A 22101-nucleotide genomic window follows, 5' to 3' on the forward strand; every position below is an offset into this window, starting at 1 on the left:
TGAGCTCTGGTCTTTGGTGGAGTTGGGGGTTTCCTGGTAACAAAAGGCTTTTCTCTTACTGCGCATCCAAACTTAGCCTCTTAAGAGGGGAAAAAAGGGAAAGAATGTTATAAATGAGATGGTCTTCCTATTATGTTGTAAATTGTGCATGAGGGGAAGGAAGATATTTAAGGTAGAATTTAAAAAAAGCAAAAAAGCTAAACTGTGGCAGTCCCACTAACTCACCAGTAGTAGGAGTTTAGGAGTACACGAAGACCAAGAATTGGATAAAAGCTCCTTAAATGAAAAAGTGCTGACTCCTGAGCGCTTTAAGGGGAAAAATTAAGGCTGTCCCACCACATAGCAGCAACTCAGGGTGTGTGTGGTGTGGTGGTGGCGGTCCGTAGGATCAGTTTAGGGTGACTTTCGGTAACATCTATCAACCCTGAATACTGAAAGGGGATAGAGGTGTCTCCCTGTCTTCATCCTTTGCATTCGCTCTCCTATGGTTTTCATTTAAGCCCTCAATACAGTCCACCAGAGGCAGGTTTGGGCTTCTATCACATCTGTGTATCATTGCCAGGAAATATGAAATCCTTGTATGTGAGAGTGGAAACAGCAGAGGAGGCTAATTCCACTGATGGAAGAAAAACCTGAGGCTCCCAGGGAGGCAGGGCCCATGTCTTGACTGCTCCTTCGGAGCCCCGCCGCCCTCCTGTAACTGCCCAGTTTGCACTGGGGGAAGACCAGTGTGGTGACGGGCAGGGGCCCAGGCCTCCCTGCGTGGCTTCTTACCTGCTGGGCAAACTGGCAAAGCTACCTCATTCTCCTCCTTTTGGAGATGGGAGCAGTCATAGCAGCGCTCACCTCACATGATTATTAGGAAGGCTAAGTGAGGTGATCTGTAGAAAAGCATTTAGAACAATGCCTGGTGCAAGGTAAGCCCTAATCAAGGGTTAGTATTTTTATTACTTAATCTAGCAGTTTAATACTACACTTGATTATTACCAAGAAGTCTTTTCAATAGCATGGCATTACTCCTCTTAGTCTGATCTGTTAATTGCTCTATGATTGATATGAAACAAACCATGGGGATGGGAAACTTCTCTGTTTCAGGCAAGCCCCTTGCTTTTTTGCCCTAATGCAGATCTGTTGCAAGGAACATCCCCAAATTCCCACATGTAAAACAATTTTTAAAGATCTATGACAGAGAGAGAGAGAGAGAGAGAATGAATCAAGTTCTAACAGGGATTCTGGTTTGGCACATATATATTGAAAATACTCTGACCTATTACATATATAAGCTGATTTGACGTTAGTAAAAGGTCTTTCCCTTCTGTTTCTCATATGGGGCTTTTTCTTCAAATTTGCTGGCCACACACCACCACCCCCGCCCCACCCCACCGCTTTCCAGTGCTTGCTTCTTCAGAGCCATTGTCAGCTGCAGACAGGCCTCCCTGTTGGCACTTCTTCCAAGGTACCCATCATCCACCTGTTTATGACACAGGCGGCCACTGCCACAGCTGACAAGCCTTGTAGTCTTTTGCTATTTGAGCTCTTGTCAGCCAGAAATAAAGTAACTTGTTAGTGAAATCCTAGTCGGAGAAGCTATAGATAGATTAGAATAAGATCTAAAGAACACTTTGGAGGAAATTTTACTGTTTTTAAGCTGTGCTGAGGAAGTCTGTCAGCAAACCTATCTTTCAGATTCAGCACAGGCTAGTCTTCACATATTTTTAAAGTACCACGATTTCAATCCCTGACTTAATTTTTTCTGAATTTTTCTCTTAATAGTTTGCACTAAGTTAGAAGAGAAAGTTGTTTTTCCCCACTGGATGCAAAGCATTCCTAAGTTTATAGATAGAATCCTGATTTTCTAAAACATAAAGTATGCCCTTCAGTCTCTTTAAGGTTTTTGTAAACAGGATATAACTCATTCCAACCTGAGTAACACTCAGGTAACAGTCACATATCCACATACACATAGTCACTGGGAGAGAGGCACTTGTGACGTCTGCAATAGAGATTCAGCCCCAGGACCACAAATGCCAGCCAGATTAGCTTCTTCAACAAGCAGTATAAACAAATGATAAATGCATAGCATGATGTAAGGTGTACTTTTTTAAAAAGAAGGTAGAAAAGATTTTAAACTTCTTCATGCAGTTTGGCTTTTCCTTTATGATCTCTGACGGTAAGGTAATCTGATTTTTTTTTTTTCCTTTTCCAAGTTGGGACAAACATTAGTGGCAGTGGGTAGATCCTGCCTCTCAACCTGGGCTGGCAACCTGGCGTCCAAGGGATTTGTCCAGGACCCTCTGTGCAGCGACGACCCTTTATAATGTCCAGTCCCAGGGTGGACTGTTTATATTGTAGTCTCCAGAAATGAAGTCCTTGAGGTTTAGAAGAAGGCATAAGGGGAGGGTCAGATCCTGGATTCTTTTCTTCTGTTTGGACTCCCTGTGCTTGGGAATACTTTGAAGAATTGGAGACCAGTCCATCCATCCCAGTGCCTCTGGCCTCCTCATCTATTGGCAACTGTCTTCACTGTTGGCAGCCTCAGCTTCAGTGAGGGGAGTGGGGGGCGGTTCCCCTCCAGAGGTAGCTGGTGTCCTCAGCCTTCTCAGAATGACAGCCCAGAGAAGGCTCTGAATCTTGAAGGATCTGGAATGATTTCTAGTTCCTTTAAGACTGCCACCTCTGTTGTGAATTGTGCAAAATAGGAAGACAAGTTACAGAATGTTAACAGCTCCAGATAAAGACATTCATGAGCATAGCCTGGCAGCCCCTTGGGAAATATACTAATCGGTTCCTCTATTGAGTATCAGGCCATCAGGCCAGTTTATTACAAAGGCTCCCAGAGGCCAGAGAGACACAGGCTCCCACTAGAAGTCTGACATGACAACTAGGTCCATCCTGGGTGGGGGCAGATTGTTGTTAAAGCTGATAATCAATTATCATAATTATTCTAATTTATCATAATAAATGTGTATCTTGCTACATGCAAAGAAAACTAAAGAGCCATTTATAACAAACTAGATTTTTTTACCTGTGCTATTTTTATTTTAGATGAAAATTATGTTTTCTCAAACTATTAGTGAAACTAATTGCCACAGTGTTAATATGATTTTGTTAGAGCATGTTTCTTCCTTTTCAGTTTCCACTTGAACCTCTGATCCCTGATGGAAAAAGAATAACCTGGGACAGTAGGAAGGGCTTTATAATTTCAAATGCAACATACAAAGAAATAGGGCTTCTGACCTGTGAAACAACAGTCAACGGCCATTTGTACAAGACAAACTATCTCACATATCGACGAAGTAAGTGATGTTCCAAAGGCATGAACATAAAACAAAATGCTCAAGGGTTTAATCTACCTAATGAAACCATGATTTTTTTAAAAATATTATTTCTTATGCTTGTAGCCAATGTAATCTTTGATGTCCAAATGAGCACACCAAGCCCTGTCAAGTTACTCAGAGGCCATACTCTTACCCTCAACTGTACTGCCAGCACTGCCTTGAATACAAGAGTTCAAATGACCTGGAGTTACCCTGGTAAAGTGAGTGACCAATTTTTCTATTTCTTCTATAAGATAGTATTTTCTACTTAGTAGTGAAATGACACTGTGTTTTTATAGTGGGAAAAATCAGAATGTTTTGTCTTCTATGGCAGTTTGAGTCAATAAAGAAGCTTTGCGTTTGGTTTGCGTGTTTTCCTTGCTTAGCATTTCATGAGCCTGATATGCATAGATAGGGTCTTTTGATGTCTGGAGGTTTCGTTTTGAAGTGTATAGAATGGTATTTCTATTGCATGATTCTGGGTAGAAAAAGGGATTGTTTCATCCTCGGAAACCATTCTCCAGGATTTAGAGATGAGAGAAATTTATCACTAATACCGGGCAGGGACTGTCTTTTGTAACAGCAACAACAAAAAGTTGTTGTCAGCACATTAATTTGAGATACTGGCAGACAGTCAGGCACCTGATTGGAGCATGTTTGGAAAAGATAATACAACCCAGCCATCCAGGCTTCCATTTGTTAAGTGACAAAGGAGCGATTCTGTCCCTCAGAAAAATCAGAATAATGAAGGTTGAGTTGGGTTCCCTTATACATATTAAACATCCTTGCAAACAATAGTTATTTTAAAAATGTGTAGATGGGGAACCTATGATAAACTGTTCAGAAATGTTTGACAGTAGTTCCAGCCCCCATTTCTTGTGTCAGTTTGATTTAAGTGGCACATCCCAAATATAGTCATCTGTTATGTCATTCAAGTTGCCAATCACCAAGTTCACTTATGATTAAATTATGTACAAAAGTTTCATGCATCAGCCCCAAGCTATTGTTTTTCATCAACATTTCTTGCCATGAAAATTGAATAACTTGGCAATGAAAAGGTGTAACAAGTGCCCTGTAGGGACACATTAAGGACTCATTAGTCAAAGTATTTTCTAGAAAGTAGTATTGTTTCATTTAAATAGAAATGCTATGACTTGTGGCAATATTTTCAGGGTTTTGATAGAAATCAAATATTCTCAATCAATTAAATATTTTCAATAAATGCCAAGAGGGAAGAAACTTTCATCCTGTTAATGTTGCTGCTCTAAGTGAAAGTATGATAGTACATCTACTGAAAGCCAATAGCCTTCTGACATGGCACTGCCCAATAGAACTTTCTGAGATGGAAATATTCCACATCACCGCTGTCCAGTACACTCACCACCAGCCACATACATATAACTAATGAGCACTCGGAATGTTGCTAGTGTGACTGAGGAAGTGAATTTTTAACTTTGTTTACTTTTAACTTAAATAGCCCCATGTGGCTGGCGGCTACAGTACTGGGCAACTCAGTTCTGAAACACAGGATCAGTTGTTTTCCAAGGCAGAAACAATATCAGTGTTACTCAAACTTAGAAAGGAAAACATTTTCAAAGGGAGAAGGGGAGGTAACACCTCTGTAAATTGCTGAAAGTCCCTCATCTGTTATTTTAGAGGACTGAGTGTCTGATTTTTGATGGTGGAGATTGACATTTTCTCCCTGGTTACTGCTGAGAAGGAATAAAATGGCCTAAATGTGTATCTGTCCCAACAAGACAAGAAAAGGAGAGGTGGGTAAAAGTTATGAAATATGGTGCAGAGGAGAGAAATTCAAGGCTCAAAGATCAGTTCTGGATAGTTTCCAAAGTCTTTTTTTCCATGCTCCCTCATGAGGAAGAGTGGAGAGAAGAACATAACATATTATGTGCTATAAAATAAAATGTTTAAAGAAAAAAAAGAGGGAGGGAAAATGAAAAGAAAAGGCAGTGTGACCTCATCTTCTCAAAACCAGGAGCAGTCAGTGTGGCCAGTTTACAGGGCCGACTCTCAAAGCCTGCTGCAGGTCTTCCCTGAAGGAAACACGAGACAGCGCCCCCCAAGTGGTAGCTAACCATGTCGGTGGCTTTCCCCCAGATCCATTTAGTGTGATTTAGCAGAAATTGGCAAGCATGGCTCAAATGGTGAAATAATGAAGCTGGGAGTGTTACACCTTAGTAGGTGTGGCCAGGAGTCACTACCTTTTCCTTCAATTCAAGTAAGGAAGCAGAAGAAAGCTCACATGGTGATTTATTAAGAGAAATACTGTCATTAAGCCAGATGCTGAAGGTGATTGTTGCCTGCATTTGTGTATGAGGTCTGTGCCTAGAGAACATGTTGCTGTTTAGAGAAGTGTGTGTGCTAGAGGGAAGACTCTAGATGTCTACACCAAAGACTAGTTCTTGCCTACTTTGGCTGGTGTCTCTGACACTTCAGTGTCTGTCTGTACAAGGACAAAAATCCTGCTAATATGACTGAGTAATGACGAGAAATGGTTGAGATAATGCATGTGAAAGTCCATCTGAAGGAGAGGAAGTGCTCAAAAATGCCACCGTGGTGCATATGTGAAATACCCAGACAGAGACGTAATTTCCAAACCTCTTGCTCCAGGTGGGTTTGCTTCTCAGCTTCAAATGTTGATATCAGTAATGAGCCAAGAAGTGCTATCACCTTTAAGTGTGAACAATTACTACTTCTATATTTGTTATGTTTTCTTTCTAGAAAAATAAGAGTGCCTCTATAAGGCAACGATTTGACCAAGGCAATTCCCATGCCAACATATTCTACAGTGTTCTTACTATTAACAAAGTTCAGAGCAAAGACAAAGGCATTTACACCTGTCATGTGAAGAGTGGCCCAAACTTCAAATCTGTTAACACCTCAGTGCGTGTATATGGTAAGCAACTCAAGCTCTGCTTTCGAGTCATTGTGGTCGGGGGGGGGGGGGGGGGGGTTCAATAAACTTTCTTTTGGCCAAGAGGAACACAGTCACGAACAAAGGCAATGTTGTCCCCTCCCACCCCCTGCCAAAAAACAAATCACATTAAGTGCTCTTTAAATTTAATACTTTTGAATTGAACAGAGAATCTTTTCCTTACAAGTTTATTGTGGTTAATAACAACTCAGGTCATGTTAAAATCTATATGAAATCCTTTATTTAGTGTTCCTTATAAACAAAACAGAAAAATAGGATTATTTTTACGCTTATTTTCAAGGGAAAGTTTCTAAGGTATTACTATGATTTAGAGAAATAAAAATATGCTATCATAAGTTATTTAGAACTGATACTCTTTTATCCCTGGTTTTACTCTCATGAAATCCTGATATTGTTGCCTAATTCCAAAAGGCAAATTCTGTTAAGAAAATACTTAAACCTCTTTAGAAACCTCAAAAACCTTATTTATTACTTTTCACTGTTGAAAATAAAAGCAATGTGAGGAGCAAAAACCAGGGGACAATTCTATCAATGCCTTTGATGCTCTTTTGACGTTCTTCAGTTGATTTTTATACCGAATTAGTTGTTTTAGGGTGCCTGGAGCAACTTTCTCTCATCATACTCATTTGGCCTGAGAGGTTTTTAGAACTGAGAGGTTTTTAGAACTGAGAGGTTTTTAGAAGCATCTTTCTACTTTTTTGTTATTTTGATGTAGACACTTAAGTTGTTTCACTTTTTGTTGGCCCAACACTGCTTTTATGCCTCCAGGACTTGCAACCATTTGATTCGAAAGTTTTTCACCACTTAGGATACTTTTAAGTTATTTCACTCATTCATCACTATTTGGGCTCATTGATAATTCATCTCTATTTATTCCTTGGTTGCACTCTCCTTTAATGACAGAGTGAGTTGGGTTTTTGATTTTAATATATCTATCACTTCTTTCAAAGATGATGCATTCATCACTGTGAATCATCGAAAACAGCAGGTGCTTGAAACTGTTGCTGGCAAGAAGTCTTACCGGCTCCCCGTGAAAGTGAAGGCATTTCCCCCACCGGAAGTCGCATGGTAGGATCAAAATTATTTTCCTATCAGTTCACAATAAGCTTTATAAGTCAAGATGCGGAGATCACTGCCTTGGATTCCAAAAATAATCAAGTTCCCCAGACAGCGGTGGAGAGCTAAGAGCTGTGTTGCATCTGGGCTGGGAGTGGAGCAGGCAGGAAAGAGGGCAGGGAGGGGCGATGCTGTGTTAGGAGGGAGCAGGGATTAGGGTTTTTGAGTGCTCATTGCAATTTAGTCTTTCATTCACTCTGACTAAATTTCTGCATCTTTAAACCTTCCTATGATGTCAACACCCTCTGAATGGAACATGTTGGGCAATGACTAGGAAGCCTCCTGAATAAATAGCATGCTCTATTAACCCTGAAGAAGTGGCCCTTGTGACAAGGATAGTAATTCTTTTATTATCTGAAAATAATTCTTTTCTATACAGCTGGGATGAAAGTTTCAGTCTTGTTGTAAAATTAAACATTATTAGAGACAAGACTTAATTCAGTTGCAGGGGTGGACAAATGCACCTACTTGAACTAATTTTGGGGGGTTTTTTGGCTCAAAGTTTACATATTCTGAAACTCCTTAAGCAGTTTTTTTATGCTTGCACAACACCTGATGTGAAACAATGTAATCCGTTTATAATCTGCAGTCGTTTTTTTAAAGCACTATTGAACGCCAGAATCCTTGGCTCTATTACATTTTAAAACAAAGAGTTTAGTACAAAGCTGATTAGGAAAACAACCCATGCAATATAGAAGTGGGGCCATTTTAGAATCTCCTCGACCAGAGCTTACTTTGCTTTCATTATCATATGAGCCTTGTGTTTGTTCTCAGTTTCCTCAAACAGTTCATAGGTAATTAAAGAGAAAATTACATTTGTGCTAGGTCCCTTCATGCTGTTGCAGTAGAAGAGAGATTTTCGGGGGAATTTCATAATATCTAGGAAGTTTAATAGTGAATTTCCTATTAGTGTACATTATTCCTTAATAGGAATTTAATCTCTCCAGGAGCTGCATTCCATCTTTCCGAGTCCAAGTGTAATCCCAAGCATTAAACGGTACTAATTTCTTTAGTCACTAAGTAGCAAGGACCTGAAACAAACAAACAAACAAAAAATCCATTTTCAAACCTACTGACTTGTCATTTAAATGCTTTGGAACTGAGACCCATCAGTAATGGGAATTTGTTTGCAGAGCTCTGTAATACATACATAGATATGAAGTAATAGCACTTTCAATGTTATATGCCTTTATGTAGAACACAGTAAACTCTTAACAGTAAAAATTGCTCATTTCAAGAACAATGCAGTTTAATTAAATGATGTAATTTTAAAGTTAAAAGAGATCCTTGAGAAACTCTATAGAAAACTTGGAGCAACCGAGGCCCACACGGACAAGCATGCACTGGCTGAGCCAGGCTCAGCACTCGGGCCTCTTGATGTTCTCAGTACTGTAAGCAGCTGCATGATATCTAGGCATCACTTCTATATTTAAAGTTAAAAACATTTTTTAAGTTTATACCTTTTGTTTGTGAGTTTTGTGCTTTAACTATTCTTCCTCAGGGGAAAAATCTTGGTAATCTTGATTTCACTCTAGTTTTTGAAAGGGACAACTGCTGTGACCATTTATACAGCTAATAAGAACTCCACATGAGATCACAATAGGAAAGTCTATTTTTATTTTTATCTGGAGAAGTGATCTAGTTGATCTGACTTACAATGGCCCTTGTACTGCTGGTGGAGCCTCATGGAAAACTCTGGAAAACATCTCGGAGGGAATCGGCTAGAGCTTCTGGGTCACTGCTTGAGTCGCAGTGGCGGCCAGACCCCGAAGGGCGCGTCAAACCATCACCTCTGTCTTCCGTCAGCTTACTGCTTCCTCTTTGCCCCGAATTAGAAGGCATGCCAGTCTGAAAACCACACCTGGTTTTATTGAAAAGTTAGTGTCTAAGTTTTTTTTTTTAATGAATGCTGAGGATCAAAGACTTGAAAGGCATAAATTTGAGTTCACAAACATAAATGGCAGTGTTATAAAGTGATGTCTGAGAGGCAGCATGAAATGACTTACTGATCACGCACTTAATTAACCACAGGCTAAAAGACGGGTTACCTGTGACGGAGAAATCTGCTCGCTATTTGGTTCGTGGCTATTCGTTAGTTATTAAAGATGTAGCTGCCGAAGATGCAGGGAATTACACAATCTTGCTGAGCATAAAGCAGTCAAATGTGGTTAAAAACCTCACAACCACTCTACTCGTAAATGGTAAGTTTACTGTTCAGGCTTTCTCCTGATTCTGGTATGGGTAACAATAATAAAAATTTGTAAATCAAAAATCAGTATAACAACATCAAAGAAAACAAATTTGTAAGTAATTATTTTAAAAACTACGTATGCCCCATCATAAGTATTTCATATCTACTTGTTATGCTCCATAAATAATACGGCTTTTTATCATTATAATCATACCTGCCATGTGATCAATTTTTCAATGTTCTCAAAACACTTCTACTTTTTAAAAAATTGGCATTATAGTGACAAGTATGAGGGCTTATTTGTTTTTTGTTCATGTGTTTGTTTCCCTACCATCAAAACCAGTGATAACGTGGTCCTTACTGTTGTGGCCCAGGAGCAAGTCATTGGAACAGCTCTTGACTTCCGTCCTGTTCTTCATCTTCTTTGCAGTGAAACCCCAGATTTACGAGAAGGCTGTGTCACCATTTCTAGAACCAATTCTCTACCCACTGGGCAGCAGACAAATCCTGACTTGTACCATTTATGGTATCCCTCAACCTACAATCAAGTGGTTCTGGCATCCCTGTAACCATAATCATTCGAAAGCAAGGTAGGGACAGTTAATTTCTTGAATGACTTTCAACTACTTTTTGTCACCTCGATCAAAATTCTTTCCTGAACACCAATGGGAGTTTGCAGATGGGATGTGCCGTATGTTGGGGGCAAAATCTTTGCCTGCCTTGGGAGAGAGGTAAGCAGTATCTATTCTTCTTCCTTACCCATTTCTAATTTTTTCTCAAGTTGATAGTTTTAGGAGCACAGAGACGGAACAAAGGTCACCCTGTGAGCCATCATTTAGAACTCAGGTTGAATGCCAGTCTCTTGTTTTCCAGTTGAGCACCCCCACACTTTGGCTCTACCACTGGTCTTCCCTCTTATCACCTCTTAAACGTTGGGTATGATATGAGATCTTCCCAACACAGATGATCACTACCTTTCAGGGGCTTTGCTCATACTCCCCCAGTCTGTCCAAAAGGCACCTCTACCCATTTTCTATTTCCTAAGAAGTCTTTCTTTATCCTCCAAGGCTCAGCTCCTATGTCACCTTCTCTGAAGCCTCCTGACTGCCTCACTGTGACCCTTCTCCCTCCCCAGAATGAACAGCACTTTATGTACTCCGTTATTATGGCACCATGCGTGTATACATGCATCTGCTCTCCAGATCTGAGCTGATGGAGAACACCTCTGTGTCCTTAGGGCCCGGCATGGTATCTGGCACACAGCAGATGCTCACTATGTATTTGCACAGCGAATACATCCCGACCTCCTGCTACCTGTGCAGTGTTTCCTTGCATCCTGTTGACAACTGAGTCCTATTTGCTTTCTTTCCATTTTTTGTTTAATTTAAGGGAATGGTACAGATGATAGTTTCTGGAAGCTAATTTGAAAAGTAGGAATGGAATTGGTAGGTAAAACAATATTATTGAGTTGTCCAAGAATTGTTATTATGCCAGATATTTGCTTTATTACTTTTAACTCCACTTGTAGAGTGTTTGGGAGAACTGCTATTAAAAATTTTAGCTTGATAAAAAGTAAACAAGACATAGCTCTAGCATAAACAGAAGTGGCTACTTGGTTTTCTGCATTCTTCCTGCAATTTCAGCTCTTCTTTATTTTGTGTTTAAAGCATGTTGTTCTGACATTGAAACTTGCTGGTGAGTTATGGAATTCCTGAGAAGTACCTGTTTTCATTCATGCCTGATTTCTCATCTAAAATATGGAGAACTTCCAAATTTTGAATATCTTGTTTACCACTGTGGATATTTTACTCAAAAGAAAGTGAGATATCCTGAGATTTTGTATTATTTTGCTGATTTTGGGGGTAGGCATCCATATTTATGAACCCATCCCTTTAAAGCCTAGATATTTGTGCCACCCTAACATGTTAATATAAATAAATAAATAATTTAAGCTATTAAATTTAGATAAAAGTTTAGAGTTGAATTTTTATGGAATAGCATAGCCTTCTATAGATATTTAAACTTTTGATAAGAGAAAACCTAGAAATTTGTTTAGGATTAGAACGAGTAATTGTTAGAAAATAACAATTATGAGTGATAGATAGAACATCATATTATAAAGTTAGGTTTGAATAATGCTGGTAAAATGCAGTTTGGGGAAGGAGGGCCACTGAAATGAAACTTTGGAAACATTAGCTCTCTCTTCCAGTTTCTTTGTGGTATATGAGATCCTTTTCTCATGTTATGGAGTAATGTTGCCAAGGCCTAAAACGATGTCTTATTCCTCTTGGAATTCTCTCAAGACTCAGAGCAGTGCCTTAAACCTTCAATATTTGTCAGCCATTTGATTTACCCTTTGTTAAAGGCATTCATTTTTTTTTTTTACCAGTCACAAGACATATCAGAAGCAAAACTTTAACTATGTCACTGATGCTTCATGTAAAAGAATATGTTGCTTGAAATTATCTGTTGAAAATGTGCACAGACACACAAAGTTCTCTTTGTTTTAGTCAGTAGACTGATTGAGGAGCTTACCTATGTCTGGCCCAGTTGTGGTGCTTAGTGGTTAAGTAGAACATTTAACTCAGAAGCATTTCAGAAAGATACATGGGGCCTTCGTGTACTAGCAAACACATGGAATAACTCTATTTCACCCTGTCAGAGAGAGAAAAGCTAAAATTGACAGATCAATGAAACCCTCTTTAATTACTAAAATTTTTAAAATATGTTTCTAAGTAAATATATTTAATATACTTATATTAACAATTAGATTGCACTGTAGACAGGAATTTAGTTAGTAACATTTTAATAAAGGGCTGTTCTATTGCATAAATTTCTTAAGTCTTACTTATTTTGAGTTACATAGTAACATATTTGCATAGTGGTGTCTGTGGGTGATCATCAAAAGTAATTTGGTGATTAATGTACAGCCAGCTCTCAAATAGTTGTTTCATTCAGTGTTGTTTCATTGTAACATTGGCGAGGAAAAAGAAAAATTCATTCCCAGCCAGGGTCACTGTCTGAGTGGAGTTCGCCCCTTCTCTGCACGTCTGGTGGGTTTTCTCTGGGTCCTCCAGTTCCCTCCTACCTCCCAGAGATGTGCACGTCGGTGAACTGGCGCATCTCCATGGTCCCGGGCTGAGTGAGTGTGGGTGTGGGTGTGTGGCCCTGAGACAGAGGGGCGTCCTGGCCCACACGGGTCCCACCTGGGACCCTAAACTTCTGGGAGCGGAATCAGTGGGTTGGAAAATCATTATCTTACCTGTTTTTCTTAATTTTTCTTAAATTTATGTAGAATTCACACTGATCTCAATGTTTAATATTAGAAGTGTTTGAGGTCTTTATTGAGAAGTTTGGTGAATTTTTTGGTGACCAGACATATGCCATAGGAACTGAACGCTTGTTTATGTCAATTAGCATAGGGTATAATTGGTTTCCTTATATGCTGTTTTGCTTCAAGTCAGTTTCCAAGAACCTATGAACATTAAGTGAGGACACACTGTATACACATCACTCTTGAATATGTAGAATAATTCTTGATATTTTAAAATTTAGGTTCTAGTTAAAGGACATATCTATATAGAGGTACAACCAACACATTAGTTTAGTTTTCAGGTTAGAATGTCCTTAAGTAGCTCAAGATTATTAATTGGGTAATGTGTCTAAGTTAACATGACCATCTGATTAATGTATCTGATCTGGCCAGCTGTTTAATCCACGTGAGTTAAAGAAGTTCACATGTTACTCAAATGATATAGTTATCTGAAGTTCAATAAATATATAAATATATTTTAAAACTAAACTACTGCTCAATTAGTTCATCTTTATGGATATTAAGAACTAGAAATAGATCTCAGAAAAATGTCCTCCTTTTAAGAAAAATGTGGTAAACTCCTGAACTGTTTTAACTGACTAACATTGAGGTTTGGGGTTCACCTAGAATTCGTTCTTATAAAACATTAGAAATTAAAGAAAGAAGGAAAAGGTTGTTCCTTTTTAACTCATACACCTAATGAGCTGAGAAGAAATATAGCAGAATCTTTCCCCTTTTATTTTTCTGCATATTTCAGTGGTAAAGTAGTAGAACTAGATTATTTCTTTTGAGTGTTTAATGATATTCATAGATGTTATTGACTCTGAATGCAGTGGATTTTGGATTTTTCCACCCTTAGCCACCAGCGGAGACTTCGGAGCAGCTGTCCCAGAATGCGCGCTCCATGCTGGCGTGCGTGTGAGCCTCGGTGGTGTGCAGAGCACCTGTAGCACCTTTCACATGTGTGTAGTTTACAGCTTCTGTTCATAGAAAATAAAGACAGTTATACACACTTCATAGAGAGAATACGAGGGTCAAATGAAGCAATGTATTTGGGAAAGGTAAACAGGGCCAAAGAAATGCAAGGTTGTAATTCCTGTTAGCAGTGGGGTAAATAAAGGCCACAAAACTTTTAAGAAATTTTGAAAGAATTTTAGGGCTAATTTCACAACAGTGAGAATTTTTACCCAACATTTCTGAGATGTGAACACAACTGTGGAACATAAAATGTAATTTTGCTGTACTTTAGAAATAGAAATTTTTTAGGTCCAGGTTGTAGAATTGAGGAAAATATAACTTACAACTTGGCAGAAGAAGAAAAATGAAGGAAATAGAAATGAGTTAGACAAAAGTAAAAGTAAGAATTGACAAAAGTGTGTAATGAGGGAATGGCGTCCCTCCCCCCGTTCATGTGGCAAGTCCCATTCACTTGTTTCCCCTCATGGGAGGAAGTGATTCTGACCTGTGGGCAGAGTGGAACATGGGAGAGCTGACTCCTCTCCACGAGTTCCCGTTAGGGTTCTAGGATTTCACCTCCCCCCAGCTTTTGAAGAGCTAAGTAGGTGTATGAAACTGCCCCTGCAATGAGCTAGTCTGATCTCATAGTCCTTGGTGAGCTTTGCCATGGTGTTGGCTCCACCTCATAGTGTTTGGAAGTAGTGTTTGGATAAGGTTGCCTGTTGCAAGGAGATTGGTTTCTAAAGGAACAGCAACTGGACTGGACTGGAGAGAAGAGCCTTTCTTTGGGGAATGGAGGAAAGGATGGATTTGAGGGGCCCAGGAGAGAATGGGGAAAGGACCATTTTGGCATAATAACTGTGGATTTCAACTGCCCGTTTTCTCAGAAAGTATCTAAGGCATTGAAAGACTGCTTTTATTCTCACACACTTGAAAGCCAAGGAGCCCCTCAGGTAACTGACTGGACAGCTGTGTGCTGGGACAAGTCATCTGCTCCCGCAAATGTGAGGGTGCTGAGTGGGCTTCTGCTGGGCCACCCTTCCCGACAGTCTCCATGAACTCAGATCACGTCCCCATTACCGTGCAGTCTACCCAGTTGTCTTTTTAAAACTAAAGCTTGCTTGTAAAATGTTGACGATGGTTGGGTCTTTTCCATAGGGAGGTTCAAGGCCTGCAGCCTTTAATTCTGGCATTGGTTTTTAGAACACACATTCTTCAGATCACAGGATGCTTTAATTCTCTCCCTCCATCTAATGATTGCAAGTGATAATTTCAAGACAGCTTATAATAGATGGAGTCGCAACACATCGTATGATGTTGTCCTTTAATGGAAAAAAATGTTAGGTATATGGTGTGCTGGGTGAAAATCTCATTTTCTTCATCTGGGATGACCAATAAAAATATGTAGCGAGAAGCTTCTGCTACTTCTGTTGTGTTAACATTGCTCACATCTTACGCATGCATTTTGTACATTATTGGTATTCAAAGTAAATACACTATCAACAATTTGTTTATCACACAAATATTTATTGGGCACAAACCATGTGCAAAACCTGAAGATGCACACCATTTGTCTTCAGTATTTATTTTTTAATTATATAAGATGAAATGTATTTAGTGGTTACTTATTGTATCTGTGTATGTTTCTGCAGAATATGTATACAGCAGACTCGGGGACAGAGATCTGGGAATCAAGGAAATGGGTTCTATTTTCGGCACAGGCCCTGACTTCTGAGTGCCCCTGGCTGTTTATTTAATCTGTGCTTCACTTTCCCCTTCTGTAAGTGCAACTGCCATGCTTCCCCTTCCCTATAACACACAGCTATCGGTAATTGGAATGAGAAAATCACTTCAGATTACATTATCTTCTTCCAAAAAATGCTTGAAATAATTTGCTAGTTCTTGCACACCAATACTTCCCTCCTGCTTCTTATAAATCCTAAGGCCATTTGACCTGAGGATTAACTCTGAGGATCAGTGCAAAAATAATCAGAAAAATCAATTTGTGAAACACTGAGGGAGGACCCAAAACCCTCCCTCTTTTATTTGCGGAACAATGAGGGGGGACACAAGACCCCCCCAGAATTTATTAAAAATTGAGTATTTATTCTTACATGTTTAGACTTGTCACCTTAAAAGTACTCTCCATCTGATGCATTATACCTATTCAGATATTTTTTCCCCTACTCAAAACAGTTTTTGAACTTGTCTATTTTGATGCCTTTTAGTGCTTCTGCCATTTTTTGTTTCACCTCTTCCACATCCACATCTGCAAAATGTTTCCCATTGAGGACTTTTTTCATCAGAGAAACAAACAAAAAAAGAGTCACTCAGGGCGAGATGGGGTGCATAAGGAAAGTGGGGCACAGGGGTCACACTGTTTTGGTCAAAAACTGCTGAACACTCAGCGTGGTATGGGCAGGTGTACTCGTAAATCACCCATCATGAAGTGGGCAAACAGGTTGAAATAGGTTTTTGTCTTCCAAAAAAATTCACTGAAGCCAAACGCAGCCTCTCATAACCACGCCAGCTGCTACACTGACACAGGTAGGTTCCTAGAACACTCAGCTAGTAGGGGAAGCCTGTATGTACTACAAGGGGCCCGCCCTCTAGTAGATAATTCTGGGTTTATTTTGGGTTCCTCCTCATAGGATGGTAGTAAAAGTCTTACATGGAAGTCTGTATTCTGGGGTAGAGAATTGACTCTGTAATTATAATGTCAGTAATTACCCCCCGAGGAAAAGAAATGCAGCCACTCCTCAGCCGTTAATGTCAGCCCATATTTTCTTCAAAGCCAACCTGCCCTTCCTTTGCCACACAGATGAAGACATTGCCTTTCTTTTCCCAGTCAGCCCCCAACACCTTGCTTGCTTTATTTGGTCTTTTGCTAAGGAACGCCTTCGGAATGTGAAAAATGGCACTGGATTCTTAATTTGAGGGATGTGGCAAGGAGGTAGAGTATTCTTTCTTGACTTTCTTAGCTAAAATGGTGGATTTTCTAAGGAAAACCTAACACACATCCATGGAATCTCAAGGAACCGCTTTCAAAACTCTAAAGTAGGCCATACTGGGAGTCTCAAATAGTTACATACTTTAGAAGTTTAACAGAACATAATATTCCCTGCCACACAATTTGATGTCCCATTTCTGAAATGCTCTTCATCTGCCCTAGCAGTAGGGTACTGGGGGGCGTCTAGAGAAAGCTCACCACTCCAGGACTAAGTGTGCTTTGCTGGAGTTTTGGGGGATTGGATGAGGGTTGGGGATGGCCTGCAAAATAGGAGAAGGAAGGGGCATCTAGTAACTGTGAGATGGCTTTGCCTAATTGCATTTCTGTTTTGTTTACGTCAGCAAATTGGCAAAGAAAGGAAGGCCTGAATCATTAGGGATGTATTGGGGGTAGATCATTTGGGAAAAACACAGTTTTGTGCATCAGTGAGGTATGTAAAATTAACAGGATGGAGACAAAACGATTGTTCATGGTAGTTAATTAGAAACGTACTTAAGGACCCAAATTTAATTGACTGCCAGCATGAATGGCAATCATTTTTATGCTGAAACAGTTTTATGTCCCATATTCTATTTTCTATCTACAAAATAAAAGTTTTAACCATTTAAACATGAAAAAAGGCAGCATTTTCTGAGGGCTAACCATACGTCAGATATCTGAGGGAAGCTGTAATTTGAGAAGACCTCTCCTGAACTGTGGTCACATACCTCATATTTTAATCTTTAATGCACTCCTCAAGGAACCGCTTTCAAAACTCTAAAGTAGGCCATACTGGGAGTCCCAAGTAGTACTACATTTAACTATGCACACAATTGGTGTCCAGGTTCTGTGGATGTGTATTCTGCGCAGTGTGTATACGGGTAGGCAGATTCCAACCAGGTATGCTACAGAGAATTTTACTGTGCCACCCACACAACCTTGAATCAGAATGGGGACTTTAAAGACCACTTGACCAAAGATCACTTTGGCAGGACTTTGAGCTTGAACAAAGAATCAAATAAATTTGGCCATCTTCTACAGAAGGCTTTCATCACAAGCCAAAAGTGAATGTTCACTTACTAATGAGAGAATTCTTGCTTTCTGTTATGTAATTACTGGCTGAGGAGGTGCATGCTGCCCTGTGTGAGTGTTCGGACAACAGCCCTTATTAATATTTCATACAAAGTCCTGAGAACTGAGCAGCAGTTCATTTGCCAAGTGCCTCTTTGCCACTTTTCTATGCTTTGTGAGACTTTTGTTTTTCCCACTCTTCACAGCTATACAGTGAGTCTGATGAGTAATTGTCTCTTATGAATTAACTGTCTCCTGTAATTGCTATCAAACATTTCATTATGTGTTTAAATTAAACCAAAAGGCTGAGTCATAGGAAGGCTACACAGGGTGGTTTTTCATAAGGAAGTTCTGAGCAAAATTCGGTAGCGATTCCCAGGTTTAGGAATACCAGATGGTAGTGACGCACAATTTGGGAAGATTCTTTAAGAAGATTGGCAGATTGTCTTGAATTTTCTTTGGCCATCTTTATAGATTTTTAAAAATTGAATAGGCACTTTCAGTAATGAATCTGGAAACTGACATCGTGATAACAAGATCCTTAGGTAGTAGAAAAATAGGACAAATCACATATAAAACAGGCACTTGTTCTTGGAAATCTATATTTTAATTCTATCTCCTATGACTTGGTAGACTTTCTTGGAATATGGACTGTAGTCTGTAGTTTTAATGTAAGTTCACCGCCCTCTTAGGTGAAAGGCAGAATCCGCTGGGCTGAGAAGATGGAAAGGGTGTTGCGGATTTAGATTAAGGCCCATGTAGTGCCTCATAAATGAGCTTCAAATCACTAGACCCTGTTTCTTCATACTTTCTCTAAAAGCCTCACAGGATGTTTTATCGCCTTAAATGCAATTGTCTACTTAATGATAATAGCTGTAATAAATTTAATCAATGAGCCCTTACTAATGTCAAAGTAGTGTTTGTCCTTTTACATACATTATCCCTAATCTGTATAGCAATTTTACATAATGGACATAATTTCCCCCATAAGGAAGCTGAAGCTCAGAAAATTATTTCTCAGGTGTTTTCAGATCATAGAGTAAAAGAAGCTAAGTAGGTTGGCATTTCAGAAGATTGTTTTTCATTGGTGCTCCACAGGACCCCTCAAAGTTGATCCCTGAGAGTTGCCACAAGAAGGAGCAGAAATCTTTGAGGAGACAGGTTTGGGGAGCACTGGCCTAAACGATGAGGAATAGTCTTGTCACCAGTGATCCCACAGAATCCATCTGTTGAGCTAGAGCTGAACTGAGGGTGGGAGAGGAAAGGAGAAAAGCTTGCAGCAGTTGGGAGAATTCAATCCCAAATTTCTTTGGGAACCACTGATGACCTGCAGCTGGTTCAGGCCCCAAGCCCACAGGTGGGAGTAGACCCTTTTGAGGAGGTGTAAACCCCAGTGGGATGAGCAGGTCTGAATAAGGCCAATGTCACGGTGGGGAACAAGTCAAACAGTTAATTTGGCACTTCACTGTGGCACTTTCCCCTAACAGTACTCTTCCTCTTTGTGACCTCACCACGCGGGGGTATTTGATCTTTTGCAGTGAAGTTCCATTTCCTCATCTGTTGTTCGGGATTACTTTTTGGTATCAGCATTCAGGGAGCACTCAGCTGTCAGTGGATGTCTAGGCAAGAGACGTGGGAGATAGTTAAAGGAGATGAAGAAGGAGAAGTGAAAGAAAATGAAGAAGAAAGCACAGGGTTTCCAGTTGACAAGTGTACAAAACGAGGAGAAGGAAGCTGCAAATGTCAGCCTTGGCATGCCTTGTCTAGCCACTTTAAATGACGACTTCACTCACAATCAAGGAGTTTTTGAGATTTTTTTGAAAAAAGCTTGTTTTATAGATGAGAAACTGAGGCTCAAAGATAACAATTGCCCGTCACCTCTCTTCTAGTTAACAGCAAGCCCAGGACGAGTCCCAAGTCTCAAATTCCCTGTTTCTTCTTCTGCTTTATTCTTATTTCCACAATACCATTGTATTGACGCCCCATGGGAGGTGCTGGTAGTCCGGTTTCAGTGGATGGCAGGGTCGAGTGCTGCCGCTCGGGGGCAGCACCGCGGAGGAGGTCCGACCTGGGTCCTACAGATGGTGGGCGCACACTGGGACGCCAGATGGAAGGGGAGAGGAACACAGACACGACAGGGTCTCCTGGGGCTAGGGATGGGTTGAGGATTTGAAGAAGATATTGCTTGAAGAAGAATTGGGCTGGCTCTTTGGATTGGGGTTGAGAGAAAAAAAAATGGAAAGGTAAGTTTGGACTTGACATGGAATTTCTTGAATGGGGGCTGAGTAATTGAGCCCGTCCATCATTCTACTCCAGGTTGCCTTCCCGGGCTCATGCCTGTTTACCGCAGGTCCACCCTGTCATTCCCATAGATTGATGAGCTTTTACAGATTTGTGGTCTTATTCCTGTGGAACATCTTAAGCATGTTATGTGCATTGCATCCCTGAAACTCTGCCTTCCACGTCTGAAGATCAAGACCTTGGCATCCAAGAAATTGAATTTCCACTCAATCTTTTTAAAAAGTTTTATGCATACATACTATCCCACTCTCTTTAAGCGTCTAATGTTCCACCTGCCTTAGCCTTTTTATTGAAAATTATGTAAGATGATCACCTATTGCCACCTTATTGAGACATCCTCTCTTGTGTGAACAAGTCTTTGGATAGGTAAGGTGAGGAAGACAAAAATGGGTATTTAGAGACTACGTCGAGCCATAAAGAAGAGTATGGTTCTTAGAAGACTATATGGCTTAGGATATCTTCTTTTTATTTTCTTTATAGCAGAAAGTTATGAAGCACCTATCTGCAGGATCTTAAGTGATTAATATGTGCTTTGTTTGTATTATCTCGTTGAATTGTTACAGAACTTCTATGAGGCAGATACTATGATTATTACCACCTTCCAGGTGAGGCACAGAGAGTTCCTGGTTGACATGTTAGGGACTGTAAGTGAGTGGCCGTCTAGTACAACATGAGCCAGGAACTTCATTTGTCATTACTAGGATTGGTCCTGTAACAACTACTTAGACATTAAAATGAGTAATTTTTATCAAAAACTCATGACCCAGGAGGCAAATATATTTTGAGATGCTTGTGTTATGACATCAAGAGCCAACTTTAAAAGTATTAGGATGCAGAAAGGCAAGAGAGTCCAGAGTTCAAGGACATGGGCTCTGGAGCCTGAATTCTGGCTCTGGCACCTACTCCCATCTACCAGCTGTGTGATTATGGGCAGAATAAACCACCTCTCTGGGTCTGAGTTTCCTGGTATGTATAATAGAGGTAACAGTGACATTGTAAGGTTGGTTGGGGGAATTAAATGAGATAATATATTATATGAAGTCCTTAGCCTAGTGGCTGGTGCATTGTAAGTGCTAAGTCCATTTGCTGTAAGTTGTTCAGTGTTTTTAGGTTGTTCTTGGGCTGCCCATTGCAAAGCAACTTCCCTCCAAGGTGACACAACACACACCAAGTATCCCGTGAAAGCTGATGATGATCTGATGAAATGAGCCATGCCGTTAGGTTTGTGTTCGCCCAGGAAACAGGCTTGCATTTCTGGACTGGTCTTCTGGCTATGGTGAAGAAATTAAGATGGGATCAGCCATGGTAGAATTTTCAGGTTATTTAGGAAATTAGAGGAGTTACAATATCCTGGATCTACTCACATTTGTTAATTTTACCTCAGCTCTCCAAACACTCATTGACCCAAGTCGTCCAGCCTATAGCATATAGACTCTAGACATTCACTTACTTGTGCTCAATTGCATTCTGATGTTTTTTCCATGTATTTGACTTTTGTCTTCAATAAATATATATGTTCCCTTATAAGAGAAGGAACTATCCATAAATCTTGTACTTCTTTTAGAGGACATGATTTTATTTCTTACCTGGAATATGTGTGAATAAGTTGACTAATGTGGTGCTAGTCATTATGAGCCAATATTCTTGTTGACCCTTGAAGAAAAGGAGGAGACCATTGCTGGTTTGTGTTCTGTTAAACCTGAAGATGCATCTCCACGTGTCAGCATCATTGCCTAAGCTGAAATCATCCGATGTTGGTACTGCTGTGACAAGCTTACCCAGTCCCAGTCAGATTCTCTGTCTTCATTAATATGCCTCATTGTGACTGGAACAGGCACCGGTAGAGGTGACATCGTGTTTCGTCAAGGGAGTGTATGTGAGGTCATTTGAGGG

General features: G+C 40.1%; 1 protein-coding gene across 1 annotated transcript in view; it reads left to right on the top strand.

The window, feature by feature from the left end:
• The window catches only part of FLT1 (fms related receptor tyrosine kinase 1), a 187773-nt gene that overhangs the window by 48548 nt on the left and 117124 nt on the right, over positions 1-22101 (top strand). Inside the window, exons 6-11 of the mRNA XM_054577121.1 lie at positions 3134-3296; positions 3402-3538; positions 6057-6231; positions 7221-7338; positions 9418-9587; positions 10008-10167. Of these exons, the coding sequence (XP_054433096.1) occupies positions 3134-3296; positions 3402-3538; positions 6057-6231; positions 7221-7338; positions 9418-9587; positions 10008-10167 (923 nt within the window). The remainder of the gene's footprint in view (positions 1-3133; positions 3297-3401; positions 3539-6056; positions 6232-7220; positions 7339-9417; positions 9588-10007; positions 10168-22101) is intronic.

The sequence above is a fragment of the Pteronotus mesoamericanus genome, unplaced genomic scaffold (assembly GCF_021234165.1).
Source record: "Pteronotus mesoamericanus isolate MK-2021 breed Mesoamerican mustached bat unplaced genomic scaffold, CSHL_Meso_final contig_41, whole genome shotgun sequence".
Lineage (NCBI taxonomy): Eukaryota > Metazoa > Chordata > Mammalia > Chiroptera > Mormoopidae > Pteronotus > Pteronotus mesoamericanus.